This window comes from Procambarus clarkii, chromosome 27 (genome assembly GCF_040958095.1).
Source record: "Procambarus clarkii isolate CNS0578487 chromosome 27, FALCON_Pclarkii_2.0, whole genome shotgun sequence".
NCBI classification, from domain to species: domain Eukaryota; kingdom Metazoa; phylum Arthropoda; class Malacostraca; order Decapoda; family Cambaridae; genus Procambarus; species Procambarus clarkii.
Window position 1 is genome coordinate 24,076,731 of NC_091176.1, and position 16,119 is coordinate 24,092,849.

General features: G+C 39.5%; 1 protein-coding gene across 8 annotated transcripts in view; it reads left to right on the forward strand.

The window, feature by feature from the left end:
- The first annotated feature begins 1,610 nt into the window (after window positions 1-1,610).
- Window positions 1,611-16,119, forward strand: part of LOC123762588 (tRNA dimethylallyltransferase) — a 109,932-nt gene continuing 95,423 nt past the window's right edge. For 3 of the 8 annotated variants that reach the window (XR_006773368.2, XM_045749178.2, XM_045749181.2), the window contains exons 1-2: window positions 1,862-2,030; window positions 10,596-11,272. Coding sequence is in view for 7 of the 8 variants with exons in the window: in XM_045749178.2 (XP_045605134.2) it covers window positions 1,884-2,030; window positions 10,596-11,272 (824 nt within the window). In the remaining variant the exon portion in view is untranslated. Of the gene's footprint in view, window positions 1,720-1,754; window positions 1,777-1,860; window positions 2,031-2,067; window positions 2,209-2,241; window positions 2,326-10,595; window positions 11,273-16,119 lie in introns of those variants that run through there. The other 5 variants (XM_069332441.1, XM_069332440.1, XM_045749179.2 and 2 more) reach the window with 5 other exon arrangements.

Sequence of the window (16,119 nt, forward strand, 5' to 3'; positions counted from 1 at the left end):
GATAGCTTACGCCAAACAAGTAGTTTTCGCCCCTGGAGGGTTAGTTTATTGGATGGTTCTTGAGTCAGTCTAGATCACGGCTTCCGTAGCTTCTTTCTGTCCTAACTACGGCAGTGATCACTGCTTGCCTTGAGGATGAGTGCCAAGTGTTAGGGTCCAGCTGGATGGTCTTGCTACGTGTAGGGGACCCACCGGCCGTGGGGTTACTGAAGACGAGTCCCAGCGTACGAGGCTTTTGGGCACCCCGTCAGGGACTACGGTATCGTTCTTCTTGAGGTGATCTTGAGATGATTTCGGGGCTTAGCGTCCCCGCGGCACGGTCCTCGACCAGGCCTCCTTTTTGTTACACACTCCCAGGAAGCAGCCCGTAGCAGCTGTCTAACTCCCAGGTACTTATTTACTGCTAGGTAACAGGGTGAAAGAAACATTTTGCCCATTTGTCTCTGCCTCCACCGAGGATCGAACCCGGAACCTCAGGAGTACGAATCCGAAGCATTGTCCACCCAGCTGTCAGGCACCTATGCTACGGAGTGCCAAGAGCTACGGAGGAAAAGTACTGGAAAGTTTGACTGAGACAATTATTCGCTGGCCAAAATATCCAAGAATACCATTGATTTATCTTTAAATTAATGTTACTCCTTGATATTGTGTTCACTGTGAAGGACTCGACACTCTTCGACGGGTTAGTATTAAGATTTGTTTTTCTAGATAAAGCTCTTGGCGTACGGTTTGTCTAATGATATATTACATAATATTTACGTGCACACGTCTAGCGTCGTTTAAACGCTAGACGTCTGAAACTACGTGTCACGTACACTATGTCTATTTATTTATATACAACAAGGTACATTGGGTTTGAGAGAATACATAGCATAGTCTTTACAATCTTGTAAAGCCACTAGTCCTAAGCCACTATGTAACTTACACTCACCGCTCACTTACAGTAGCTATGTAAACTTGTAAACACTTAAATTATTATGGACTATTCATGCCCGTGCCACCTCTTGGGTGCCATAATCTTAATCAATCACCTTAATTAGGGGGGATGATGATGATGTATATTATTATAATAACCTGAAACTTGCTATACAAACTTGTCCAAACAGTATTGCAATGATTTATATATCGATTATTACGAGTAAAGTTTGATTCTGATAATGGCTGTACGTGTTAAGCTGTTATTGACACATATAATTAATGTACTGTAATTTGTTTGTAAAATTTCCTAATTATAAATGCATACAACCATTTCAATGTTACCCCGTGTCGTTAAGAATTTTCTGCTACAACCATGTCACTGTGGAAGAACAATATGCTGGCCAATAAACTAGACCTTCTGGACAGAATTAAAAACAAAGTACCATCATACGTGGTAGGAAATTGAAATTGAAGTAAGTTTATTGAGGTAAAATACACACAAAGGGATGAGGTAGCTCAAGCTACTCTCACCCCGTTCAGTACATCGTGTTAATACATACATAGACACACATCACAAACAATAAACATATTAGCAAACATTCTGAGAACGTGGTAGGCCTCCAGGGTTATATGGGGGAGATGGGCCCATAAGGGTTGGGTCCGGCCCCCGGGTCACTGGGGACGGAGCTCCACGTGCGTCAGATGGATTTTTACCTTCTCTCTGGCAACTACACCCCAGTTACCACCTACTCATAAACTGTGCTCCTCGGAAAGCTAAAACTACGCAACAAATGACGAAATGTTAATAGAATATCTTTTATGTTACTCTAATTATGTCGTTGATGTATAATTGTGCAGGTAAGGGTTAGTTTTTGTGTTAGTGAAGTGTAAGCGGCGGGATGGTGCGTGGTCCCACGTGTTGGGACGAGGTGCGCGCCCTCCCGTGATCAGCTGATTGAGTCAACATGGCTTCCATTGTGGCAACTGCAGCACGGGCTGCTCGGCTCCCTGTCGTCGTGGTTTTAGGCGCCACAGGCACGGGAAAATCGAAGCTAGCGCTGGAAATAGCTAGGAAATTTAACGGAGAAATCATCAGCGCGGATTCCATGCAGGTGAGGCGGTGTTTATGAGGTGAAATGAGGTGTGTAAGGAGCATGTGTACGTGTGTCTCCAAGGAGGAGTGATGGCGGAACAAGGGAAGGGCAATTCCCGTCGCCGGTTGGATTGAAAGCGGCGTAGCGAGTGACGGGATGAATGTATCGCCTTGTGACTGCTGCGAGGCCTTGCGAGGTAGATATGTAGCAAGAGGATAGTGGTATGGAGGGCAGAGGTGGCCCGTGTCGTCGGGTGTTGTGTGCAAGGGCCGGGTCACTAGGCCTCAACAACATGCACTGCAACAGCCATGCGGTCTGCACTAATAGCGACACGAGTTTTGTATTCATTATTCTTGATATTTTCCTCGGCTACTGGTCTTTGTGATTTATCGATAAAGAACATACGAATTGTACGAACATGACGTTTTGAGTTTAGGAAGAGTAGTCTGCAGATAGCCCTTAAAGGTAGCCCTAAAGCTGGTATCTATGATTATTATAGACACCAGAGATGGGGTTCAGGGCTATCTTGCCTATTATGAACTGTGCAAGGTAGTGTATTGTAGAGAGATTTAAAGGGCTGGACTCTTGTGTTCCTGAACATCTACAACAGGTGATGCACATTGTCTTGCAACAATTTCAGAGGATGCAGTGGAGACTGGAATGGATGGTAATCCTTCAGTACTTGTATGGAAGGGCAGGTTTTTGTGGTGTATCTCTCTCTCCCATATCCAACTTTATCCCACCTATTTGGTATTTGAACAAATGTTGTCATGAAATTATTGAAGATTATCCATACCTGCTTGAACTGCAGCATTTTCTACTTGAACACTAATATAACTTCTTGATTTTTGGTGACATTGTTTTGGGTATTTTGAGCACATAGGCTTACCTTCTGAGGTGTCCAGTACTGTCGGTGGTCTGCTTACTGTTGTTAGTACTGTAGTGGCTTGACTTTGAGTGAAGTGGTTTAATACCAAGCCATGAGGTAACTAGCAACAGTGGGGGTTTAAACTGTCATGTTTACATTAAAGAAGGAAATAGGCTGACATCAGTATAATGGAGTTGTGTGAAATAATATAATAGGATACATAAAGTTAAAAAAAAAGTGCCTAAGAGATGCATTTCTCAGCTGTTGCTAATGAGCAACTAGGCCAGCTGTAGGATAACTTTCTCAAATTAAAATGTTTCTAGGTACAGGTTTCTTGGATAGCATGTACATTATATAGAAGGGAAAGTGAATTAACAGGGAACGTACAAAGCCATTACGACTATTGCACTTGGAAGGTGGTCAGGACAAGGATTTGGGATGGGACGGGAGGTAAAGTAATGGTGCTAGACTACTTGGACGGTCGGGGATTGAATGCTGCCCTGCACGAAGTGAGAATGTCACTACTATCGTGGTTGGGCAAATACAGTGTATGGAGTTTCCAAATGTTTGTATATGGTTCATACACCTTGGAGATTATAAATAAATAAATAAATAAATAAATAAATGTTTATTTAGGTAAGGTACATACATACAAGAAATTTTTACAAAGATTGGTTGACTTATAGGTAGAGCTAGTACTGTACATACAATGCCTAAAGCCACTATTACGCAAAGCGTTTCGGGCATAAAATTTCTTGGCCAAACAAAGGACCGAATTAGTTGGATAGAGGTCCACGGTGTCTTGCAATTTAGGTTTGGGCTTAAAGACTAAGAAACGTTGTGTGGGTATTTGAAATGATTATGCAAAACTGCATTGTATGCAACAGAAGTGATTGTGTATGAAATGACAAATGTATAACCCCTATTCTACATTAATTATGTAATCTTTGTCAACAAATAATAATTCATTCGTTTACTATTTACGAATTCTTATGTTAATTTAAGGAAATTTTTCTTTATGCTGTGATTGCTCGATTGTTGCTCGGATTGGATCATTTGGTGTGAATATCAATTGTAAACTGTAAATGCACTAACCAACATTTGTGTGTGATGTAGACAACTTACATAGTGATGTTTGAGTTCCATGGCTGAGATCACCTACCCTCCCTCTTTCCCCCACACAGCCACTAGTGCCTTATTTCATCTCGCACACAATACAATGATGTGTAATTTAAATAAACACTGTTGGATTTTTTTTTTTTTTTTTTAGGTTGAATTATTTACCTGAGGGCCACCATCTCTAGTGGCCTTGATAGGGACAGGTAGCTGGCAGCTTGTCGTAGGTCCCCCAGTTTCCTAATACTATAAAGAGGATGTAATAGTTTTCTTTGCACTTTTTTGTAAATTTAGTTTTTGTTTATTCTTGATGAGACTGAGCAATCTGCTCCTCGGGTACATCCGAATATGTTGTTGTTATTAATTGAGGGGATTGGATGCGCCCCAGCTGCCCGATATTGTGAAATTGCGGAGAGGTATGGTATCCTAAATTCTCCATTCGATGGACGTGTCCAATAAAGCGAAAGATTTGGCGCAGGATGTCATAAAGGATGTCCTTGTCATCTGCACCATTAAGGAGAACGGGAACTGTGAGGCAAGGAATATGCAACCTATGGATTGCACTCTGAAGTCTGATGCGAGCACTCTAAAACTGTGGGCAATGGAGAAGTACGTACAGTACTGTAGATGTTCCACAGTATCGTCCTAGTTTGGATACCACATCTGAATATGAATTCTGGTAATCTGTAATGACAGCCAAGTAAAAATTAGTCTCGGGGTGTTGCCAGATATATCGCACAGCATGGAATCTTGCCGCAAGGAACTTTATTATATTTTGGGAATTGACTTTAATATTCTGGACAGTACAGTATTTCATTCAAATGAACTGAGCATTTAGAAAACTAAATTTGAACTTGCTATTCAGTACAATATTACTGGTTCCACATGCTGATGCTTTAGATACTGTTGAAATTATGCTGAATCGATGGGATTTTATTCTTTTATCCTGTTTTCTCCATTTTCTTCTGAACTTGTGGCTCCTTAATCTGTGAAGATGGAAAAATGGTGTAGTGATACTGATAATGTTTGAGATTGAAGCTTCATTATCACTGCAGGAGTAAATTTAAAAGAAGCTGTCTAGGACTAGTTAATTAGGTTATGTTGGGTCATAAATGCTACAATAGATAAAAAAAAAAAAATTCAGGGTCAATTGCTGCTTGCCTGTTGATACATTATAAAGACAGTTTATAAACATAAACTATGGTAAAGTAGGGTAGTGTAAAATTAGTTTGAAAAACAAACAAACTGATGGACAATTGCTAAATTGCACAGTAGTTGAATCATAAAGATGTACTAAATAGTACAGTAATAGAATACCAAGTATAATTCCCTAATAATAATGAATTATACTTCATATTCTATTACTATATAGTACTGTACATAGATTTACAATTCAACTGCACTTGTAAATTTATCAATTGCCCATAAGTCAGTTTTGTTTTTTCCCCCCAACTAATTTTACAATTTGCCATTCTACTGTCTTAATAAGCTGTCTTTATAATGCATCATCAGGCAAGCAGCCATTGACCCTGAAAATCTTTATCTAATTGTAGTATTTATGACCCAACAAGAGTGAGGAGCCTAGAGGAAGGCCTAGAAGAAAACAGAGAAAACAGGAAAAGAAGAATTAACACAGTCCATCAATTCAGCATATCATCCACAGTACTTAAAGTATCAGCATGTGGTGGTACTTTATACTTAAAGTACAAATTGGCTGCCTGTTCCCTGACACAATGAATTAGAATTGTAATACAGTACAGGATACCAGTGGAACTACTATTGAGTACTGTATCTCTGATTATCAGATTAGCAATTCAGTTTTAAAACTTCTGGATGTGGGATGGAGCTAGTATGCTGGAATAGGTATGGTCAAATCATACACAAAATGGTTCAATAAAGCTATTTTATGATTAACAAAATAATTTATCATTAAGTTAAGCTCGGGTGAGGTTAATTAGGTTTTAAAATCCATTGGCAAACTGTATTATGTACGATGCGACTTGGTACTTCCCCTAGCACTGGAATTGTTATGGGTAAGTTTTGGTATTGTCAGTTTATAATTGGGTTAACCCAGATGTGTATTTTCTGGGCGTTTTGTGATCTCGGTTAGAGAAAAATCCTTTAAGGATTTCTCCATCAGTTACAGTATTTCCTAAATTTTGTCAGTTTCTTTTCCAGTACAGTATTTGCTGTAGTGAGCACTGTCTGATCACTCCTTGATTAAGCTCATGTATGTAGATAAAGGTCTACTTTTGCATTCACATAGATCCTCCATTGATTAAATGTTTTACTTGAGCTTTTATGTGGTTCAAAGGAAATTCTCCTGTTTGAACCAGTTTGATGATTTTATCCAACTATGCACATAGCATTGCTCGTTGGATTGATACTGTACTTCATGTAATTTTCTCTAGTTCCTGCATAATGGAAGAATAATTTTTTCCATCATTCTCCACTAGTACAGCTTGTATTGGTCATGGTTTTCATGCTTGCTTGTCCAGTAGGAGGTACTGTACTGTATATTTTATCAAGCTTTGACTGTGCTTCCTCCTGTTTCTTGTTGGTGTTGTTAGATTTTGGGTAAAATTTTTTAGATTTTTATCTTGTGCTAAAGACATCTACAACATCTCGTGTTGCAGATGTTTGATTTTATTTTTTTAGTTCTTGTTAAATTCTATTCACCTGAACTGTGTGCGTTCTGACCCGTGGACCCCACACGTGTGAGGCTATCAACTCTATCAACTCAGCTATGTTAAAGTCTGTCTTTGGTTTGAACTTCGTTTTGCAGTTCTTCAATTATCTAGACCTGACATTCAAGAAGATTGAATAATTTCTTGAACTGTTGTTTATTCTATCAATCCTTGCCTTAACATAAGGATGTACTGCTCACTTAAGCTGTGAGAATTGGCATTAAAGTAAAGGATTCCAACACACAGATGACAGCATTTCTGACTGGTGTAGGTTTATTCTTAGCCACATCCCATTGGTTCAATGTGTTTTAGCTTCTTGACATAGGGGTGATTCTGTGTACATATTTGCTTTGTGCAAGCATACCTTTGACAGCATGGCATTTCCTTGGGAGTGAAGAAAAGTGAAGGGGCTTTTGGGTAATATATACTAGTTTTAATTGTAAAACCAATTGCAATTTTGTAATTTGTTGCTACTTGTTGTAGCTTTTTGAAATTAGCTGCTACTTGTTGAGATTCTATGGAAGAAGAATTTTTCAGTAAACTGTGGAGTTCTCCATTACTGTAAATTACACCTGTGAAGCTTAACAGGTCTAAATCCTGGAGTCACTTTAATCTTCCTGCTGAGTAAATTTAGCATACTTGTTTTGTATGTTTGTGAAAGAGTGAGCATTGGGTTTATATTGGTTTTAATAACTCATCTATGTTTATCCATGGTCACTCTTAGGACAAATTTCATCTCGCTTTGGTGACTAAATTTTGTTATGGTTTATGTGCTCTTTGCATGCCTGCAGTTTCTAGCAAATTAGTCATTCGTCATAAGTTTTGGTACCTTTCTCCTCTGGTTGTTTTGTGAAAATTTCACGAAAGTAGTTTACCTAAACCTCTGCCTTTTACTAATCACACTTTTATTGTTGGCCTCATCTGTGCATAAATTTGGAATGGTTGAACTGAACTAATCCTTGTTCTTGACCTTTAGAATCTGATGGAAAAAAGAAAGGCAGGACTATTGAGAAGATCAAAGGAGACAAAAGATGAGAATAATGCATGTAAAAATGAAATTGGAGACTAGAAGTTGAGAGATAGTATTGAATGAGAAGTAATGAATTGAAAGAGAAACAGGAACGGATGTAAAAAAAAATTCAAGCATGGTAGAGGACTGCAAAAAGTGAGTCGACTTTTTGGATTTTCTACACGTTTAGCAGTACTTTACAGCGTATTCTTAATGTTCTTTTTTCAAAGGGAATGCCTTGTTATTTATGGAATCTCTGAGTAAATTGTGTAGGACATGATTCTCAGTTTACAGGGTGAAAAACTAAATAAGATAAGTTTCGTTAGCCTTTGCACCGAGACATGGAAATGCCTGCCTGGGCTTCAGTTTGATAGTCAATGTGGATAATGTTTTTGCTATTGCTATTCTTTCTTGACCCTTAAGCTGCACAAAATGTCACATGAAGTCAGACATAGAGGACATGGAACTCAGTTTTTAAAATTTGCTGAAACGCTTTCAAATGTTTTGTGCATAATCTACTAGGCAAATGCTCCAACATTCTCTAAATTGTACCAATGTAACTTGAAAACAAGAAAATAAAAGACAATTATAAAATTGAATATTGAAAACTTCAGGTTTTGAAATCGGCTTCAAAAATATAAATTATCACCAATTGTTCATTTGGTGTTATGTTCTCCTAATAGCATATGGTTTTCATTTGCATATACTGTATTTAGAATATAGGTTTTCAGTATAGTTTATTGTAAAAAAAAAATCATCAATATGGCATTTGAAGTAAGCAGAAATTTAAACAACAAAATTTATAACTTGAAACGTTTCGGGTTTATGAAAATCAATTTTATAGCGATTGTAGAACCGACAGCTGTGCACACAATATTTAAAAATAATGAGAATCGGTTAGAAACTAGATTTTTGGATATTGAAGTAAGTTGAAATTCTAGTTATAGATATAATTGAAGTTGAAGTTATTGACAATGAATAAGGCAGTTCTAATTCATGAATTTACTTGTATGTTGTAATAAACATTGTTTGGCATTCGTACTCGAATACTGTATGTGAAAGTTGTAGGTCAATGTGTGTTAAAATGAAATAAAGAAAAAATACCCCCCCCCCTCCCCACTTTTACACATTTAAAAAAATAGGGAGATAATTATAAAGATTTAGGGTATACTTTATATAATTGAAAAAACCCAAAGTGGTCCCTAAGCATCAAAACAACCTAAAGAAAGAAAGGAAGAAAATAGTGTAGTTTAAAATCTGTGAAAAAATTGGCCAAAAATAATTCAAAGTCCCAAGTTCTGCCAGTTGTGACTGATTTATTTGTTGCCCAATTTCATTCTATCTTCACATAGTTAGGGACTGGTATGCACTCTCCAGAATGAGAAGGTTACAATAAAATCGGATAATAAACAAAGAAGAAAAAAAGCTAAAATCTTAGAAGAAATCCCCTAAAAAAAAAAAAAAAGACATTGATAAAAGTAACATTAACATTAGGCAATGTATTTATATGATATATAACAAAACAGAGCATAATAACAGACATATTATTTTTGTTAGGTATTACTCGGCAGTTGGCACCATCTGCATATCCACTTTGGGGACACTTTTTACTATTCTTCTTCTTTTGTGCATTGGACAGGTGCTTACATCTCTTTATTACTGCATTATCCATCAGTTCCAGTTAATAGGAGCTGTTCTCCTAATCAACAAAATGTTCTTTTTAAAAAACTCGTCTAAAATAAGTTTCTGAAAATAATTTGAAAGTTTCACGATGCTGAAGGCATTACGTTGGAGATTTGTTTTAACATTTTCAAGCAATTTTTTCATAATTCAAATATTTTTTGCTTCCATGCCCCTTTTGCTGAGCAGTTTAAGGGTTAAGATTGAACAAGTGGATTCTTGGCTCCTAATTGTCATGAAGCATCGTGTGGAGATTGCCAGGAACAAGAAGCACATTAGATTTGTTGAGGTCCATCTATACCAACAATTCACCTATCCCAGGATGTAACCCACAGCAGTGCTTTGGTCCAAATCTTAGTCACTATTTTAGCAAATTTGGTGTTTCATGCTACAGTAATTTGACCTCCAGTTTAAAGGTGGTTACTAATTTGCTGAATTTTGTCTTTGGAGCAAGATCAGTTTTGTTACCTTTGTGGAATTATCAGTTAAGTTTTACCACCTTCGCTTTTGTTACTTTTTAGTATTTTAGAGCGTTGGCACCATTAACTTGCTATAGTTATATTGAATAGCTATTGTGAGAAGGTAATTTTTCATAATCTATCTAGTAGGGCATGTGTCAAGAATATCCACTGCCTGAGCTTATTACTGTAGAGTATTATCAAAATATTTAATATTATTATTGCTTGTAATTAGCACCAATATACTGTACTGGGAATAATAATTTATCAAGAATATCAGTTGGAGCCAAGAGGAGGATGCGAGCTTGCACTTTTGGTATGCCCAAGCACACACTGGATCACACCCTTTAAACTACAGTATTTACAGTAATGTACTGTACTGTACATTATTTTATATAGAACATGTGGGAAGATTATGTAATGGTCATACCTGAAAATTCAATATTTGTTCAGTGTACGTAGTGGCAAAAGTAACCATTGTCACAACCTACACAACAATTGCAAGACTCCCAGGTACCTGTTTAACCGATAGGTGAACAGGTGCATCACAGTAAAGGAGATGTGCCCCAAAGGTTTGTCTTGTCTGGGGCTTAAACGTAGGGTCCCTGGACTGTGAGCCAAGCACATAGGCAACTGTACTATACTTTTTTTTTTTTATATTAAAGAATGTTAGGAAGCTCATTATCATCTATAATGTAATGCAATGCTATATCTGTATGATGACTTTTGTTGATGCTAAATTGGCTTTATTTCTCTCTCCTGCAGGTTTACCATGGTCTAAATATTATCACCAATAAAGTGACACCGGAAGAGCAAGCACAGGTCCCACACCACCTTTTAGATTTTGTGGATCCTCTATCTCGCTATAGTGTCACGGATTTCCGCAATGCCGCCCTTCCTCTGGTGGAGCAACTGCTCAGTGAAGATAAAATACCAGTTATTGTTGGTGGCACCAATTATTATATCGAGTCTCTGCTCTGGAATGTCCTGATGGATTCCGTGCCAACTGAAAAGACTGGCAATCCGAAGCTTGTTTACGAGCGGGATAGAGAGATTTATGGCAGTGCTAAGAGAAATTTAAGTAGTGATGATACCGGTGAAGGTGTTTTGAAAAAGTGTAAGATAAGTGGTGCTATTAGTGACAGTGTGAGTGATAGTGTTAGAGCTAAGAAAGATGGTGGTGATAGTGTTATCAGTGCTGTAGAAAAGGAGTGTGTTGAGGGTGATATGGGAGGTGATGATGTGAAAAGAAAGGGAAAAGAAATGGAAAAGGTTAAAGATAACGAAAGTGCAAGTGAGAGCAAATGTGATGAATTAACAGCTCAGTGTCGGGTGTGGCAAGACACGGATATCCCAACCGAGGAATTATATCGCCGATTACAGGAAGTTGATCCGGATATAGCATCACGATATCATCCAAATGAACGCAGGAAAATAATCAGGTAAGTTATTCTTCAGCATTCATGAGTTTTTGTCATTCGACAAAGATACATCATTTGGCTTTACAATGGAGAGCCAAATGATGTAGCTACCTTGCAGAGGTTTCAGCAATTAAAAGCCATGTGGCCTGATCTCTGACCAACTGGGAGACCTGATCAGAGATCGAGCCATGGGGCCTTTGATTCCCGGAACCTCCACACGTAGGTAGGTAGCATAAAGAAGTACAAGACTTCGTGTCTAAGATTGCCCTGTTCCTTAGATGCTGTACTCTTAATATTTTTGTTTTAATGTGGCAGCAAGTTGTGAAAGGTCATTGCAAGTTCAGTCAACCCTTAATGTACACATAGAAGATACTGTAAAGACAGATTCCAAGTTTACACAATCAAATTACAACAGGTGTGAGATGGTAGCAAGGGCAAAATAAATCTAATGAAAAGTTGGGGTGCCATAAGCACATTTGGAGAAGAGTAGTGTAAATGTCAGTGTCTCATGACTTCAGTATACTGGTAAAAAAAGTAAATGTATCTGGAACAACAGTGAAAGCTTTCAAGAGAGAACTAGACAAGTTTCTGTTGGTGTTACTGGATCAGCCTAGCTATGATTATGTGGATCTTTGGGCTTCAAGAACAGTCTCGCAAACCGGGCAATCACCAGGGAAGGCTGCAGGAGTAGAGTAACTCTCGAATTTGACAGGTAATCATTTTGTTTGGTACATTAATGTCAGAGAAAACCCCACACTTTTTTGTGTCAAGCTAATTGACGTACAAAATACTAAAATACTGTAGCAATACTGCTTTTGGTACAGTGTTCAAATCTGTCGTTAAATATCGTTAGCTTGCTGCTGGAATTTATCGTATATTATTATTAATATAGTGATGAATAGTTGGTAAAGCAAGAAGGACGTCTATATTCAGCGCCTTGTCACTTGAGGCCATTTGACATTTTTCCTTTTTTCCAAGTTTGTATAATTAACAAATTCTGAAAGTGTGTAGGACTTGTTGCATAGTTGTTGGGAGGAGGAGGGGAAAGTTTGCAGCATCGCTGTCATCTGATAAATCCCACATATTTGGTGCCATGGAATTATTCTTATGTAAGGGGAGATGTACATACAGGGAAGAACATACATTTACTAGTGTCTTGCTTTTGCTAATAATGAAACTTGTGCTTCTGTCTTAGGTTTGCTGAGAGGGGAGGGGGTATATAAGTGGAGGTCTAGGTTTTTTTTTTTATTAATTATTATTATTATTATTATTATTTATTATTTTCTACCACAGACGTGGCCATACATTTACAATGCTAACCAGCATATATACATTTTCTTCTGTCCTCCATGAACAGGGTTAGAGAAGTGTTAAACATATAGTTCAGGGGTTTATTGAACACTCGACCACAGAAGGTGATTCGGTGCTTTTAAAATGTTAAGCTAACAGGGGGGTGTGGTAGTCGAGGTGACATGTTCGACTGGCTGTGACACTTGGGTTCTATCATCAGTACTTGAGTATATCACATTTACATTATTACTCCACAAAAAATATATCGAGACTGTTTGAAAAATGGCGAGGCATTTTTATTTTCCCAGAACTCCATGTGTTTGTTAATTAAAATCTGGAAACAATTCTGTACCACATGGGGTAATGGCAAATGGTTGGGGGGGACCTTTGACAAGCCTTGGCTTTCTGTCCACGTCGAGGCCACTAGGGTTAGTGGCTCTCTGGTAAACTCGGGGTAAGGACCATTTCTGATTTGAGAAGGTTTCAGCATTAAAGATAATGCTCACTTGTTTTTGGCAGCACTAGGTGCCATAGTAACCTGTGAGTCAGTGTTCCACTGAGGGCATTGCAGACGATCCGTTACCAAGGAGAGGTTGTTGTTAAAGATTTAGCTACTCAGGACGAAGTGTCCATGTAGCACAGGCTATGGTGAGCCCGTAATACCAAGGAGAGGTAATGCACACAATTATAGTAATCATCAATATCTTGAAAGATGTGAGGATTAGTGTTGTTTGAAGTCGGTGAATGTTACGGGTACACCAGTGTGGTGTGGCAGGAACGTGGTGGATACCTTGGCGTGTGTTTCACCAAGTACCACCAGCTTGCAGGTAGGCGAGATGCTTGATGAGTCCAGCGGGACCAAGAAGCTACCTTTAGGCTGACAAAAAACACCCTCTTGTCCGGTCGTATTCATAAGCGACAGCTGTCAGTCCATGCGACTTTCTCTTTTGTGTGTGTGTTCCAGGCAGAGCTGAAATTAAATCTTTTCGATAAATTATTTGATGCTAGTCAAACCCCGGTATTGTATAGTATTTCATTAGAAAGCCCGATAAAGGTTACCTTGTGTTGAGGATCAATGACCCCGCGGCCCAGTCACTTACAAAGCCTGGTGATCTGATCATTCAGGCTGTTAGACACCGGTGAGATGAATCACAGCCCGGATGATCACGTTAGTTCATTTTTGCACCAAATATTTCTGCTGTCATGGCTATTGGGGGGGGGAAACTAATTTCATAATGAAATCTCTGCCTCACAGGTCGGATACAGCGACGATCTCACATTTTACAGTCAGAATTCGATCCCCGATAGTTAAAGTGGTTAGGCATCGTTCTAATACTCCATCCTAATATCATCTCTCTCTTGGTCTGTCCTCGTATCACTTCATTATCCGGTACTGTATAGTCATACTGGCTTAGTTCCTTTGATAGTTAACTTATCATGGGACAGGATAGGGGTGAAGTTGTTGGTCCTCGTCACAGTGGAATATTCACACGAATAAAATCGGCAAAATAACACGGTAAAAAATAAAGTGCGACAAGTGACTATAGTGACACTGCCCCTCTTGGCATTAAGAAGTGCCAGTGACACTGCCTTCTTGGCATTAAGAAGTGCCAGTGACACTGCCTTGGCATTAAGAAGTGCCAGTGACACTGCCTTCTTGGCATTAAGAAGTGCCAGTGACACTGCCTTCTTGGCATTAAGAAGTGCCAGTGACACTGCCTTCTTGGCATTAAGAAGTGCCAGTGACGCTGCCCTCTTTGCATTAAGAAGTGCCAGTAGTTACAAGGGAATAGTATTCATTCTTATAATTGCCGTACAAACACACACATTATACAAGATACAAAGTGACACCTACCATTATTATTTAAGCGGCATAATTTATGCAACTCGGTGACTGGGAATATGTGAAAATGAGCGCGTAACTGGCTCTGCCGGGCGAGTGAACCAGCTTGTTAAACAAGTGGCCTTTCAAACGAGTTTCGAGCCCAGAGGACATCCCGCTGATATGGTCACCAATACAAGTAGTAATCAATTATAACTTTCCCAGAGTTATTGACCGAGAGAACTGGCGGTTCGGTACTCGTCAAAACACAGTCTTGGGAGTTTTGCTTTAATGAGCCTTGGTAGTTAGTCGATAGTAAAACTGGTAGTTGGCTTTGTTGATTGCAAGTGAAATGGTGATTGATTTGGTTTACTGTGATTTGCAGGGCTCTCGTTTGTAGTGAAACTAGAGATTGGTTAAGTGGAGTTGCGACATACGCGGCAGCCTTACCTGCCTGCCTTTAGGTTACCTACCTTGTTGCTAAAAAAATATCGATATAGCATCCCTTTTCCGTTTTGTTAAAATATTCCAAAAATTACATGAGCGCACACGCATCCAAACTGAGTACTCAACTTCACAAAGCAAATGATATGAACTAAAAGTAATTACAATTAAAAGATTGACAGTTCGGAATCGGAATTAAAGACTTGGCGTTCGACCCTATCTGCTTGCTGACCCTTTGTTGCGGGAAGGCCCACATAGCCATCACAGCCAGGCTGATCCTCGCGGCTGAGTGGACAGCGCTCGGGGGTCGTAGTCGTAAAGGCCCGGGTTCGAATTCCAGCCGAGGTAGAAACAAATGAATATAAGAACAGTAAAATAGATTGGTTAGAAAGGCGGGGGGTCCGAGAGCTAATAGCTCGATTCTGCAGACACAAATAGTAAATGCTAACTGCAGAAACTTGACCAGTTCTTCAGCTTATAAGCACCACACCCCTGAGGATAAGAGGAATGTTATAAACATCAGAGGTCCACGGTTGTTCAACTCCCAGCGAGCATAAGAAATATTGCCGGAACAACCGTGGACATCTTCAAGAGGAAACTAGATTTATTCCTCCAAGGAGTGCCGGACCAACCGGGCTGTGGTGGGTATGTGGGCCTGCGGGCCGCTCCAAGCAACAGCCTAGTGAACCAAAATTTCACAAGTCAAGCCTGGCCTCGGGCCGGGCTTGGGGAGTAGAACTCCCAGAACCCCATCAACCAGGACTGTCATAAGGACAAATCAGATAGTGTGGGGAATAGATAGGGTAGATGTGATCATGTAGAAGAATGGACACATAGTGGGCCTACTTCAGGCACTGGTGAGTCGTGGGGATGTGGCCTGGAAATGGCGAGAAAGAAACACATGTGGTATTGTGGGAGACCCATACAATCGTGCCCCTTTAACCTGACCAAGGGGAAGAAGGTTAATGGCCTCGTTAGGGGTCAGTGACAGGACGAGGGGAGTGGGAGGGGGAATGGGTTGATTGGTTGGCTGGTTGTTGGGGTCATTATAGCCAGTTGTTACTACACTTCACACGAGGGGATGTATCGAGGGGTCGTTGGCCACACGAGGGGATGTATCGAGGGGTCGTTGACCACACGAGGGGATGTATCGAGGGGTCGTTGACCACACGAGGGGATGTATCGAGGGGTCGTTGACCACACAAGAGAACAGGAGAGGGGACATCAACCTCATCTCGCAATATACATCAACCTTTTGAAATATTGTTACTTAGCTAATTGAACCTTGGGGTTCAGAGGTACACCCAGGAAC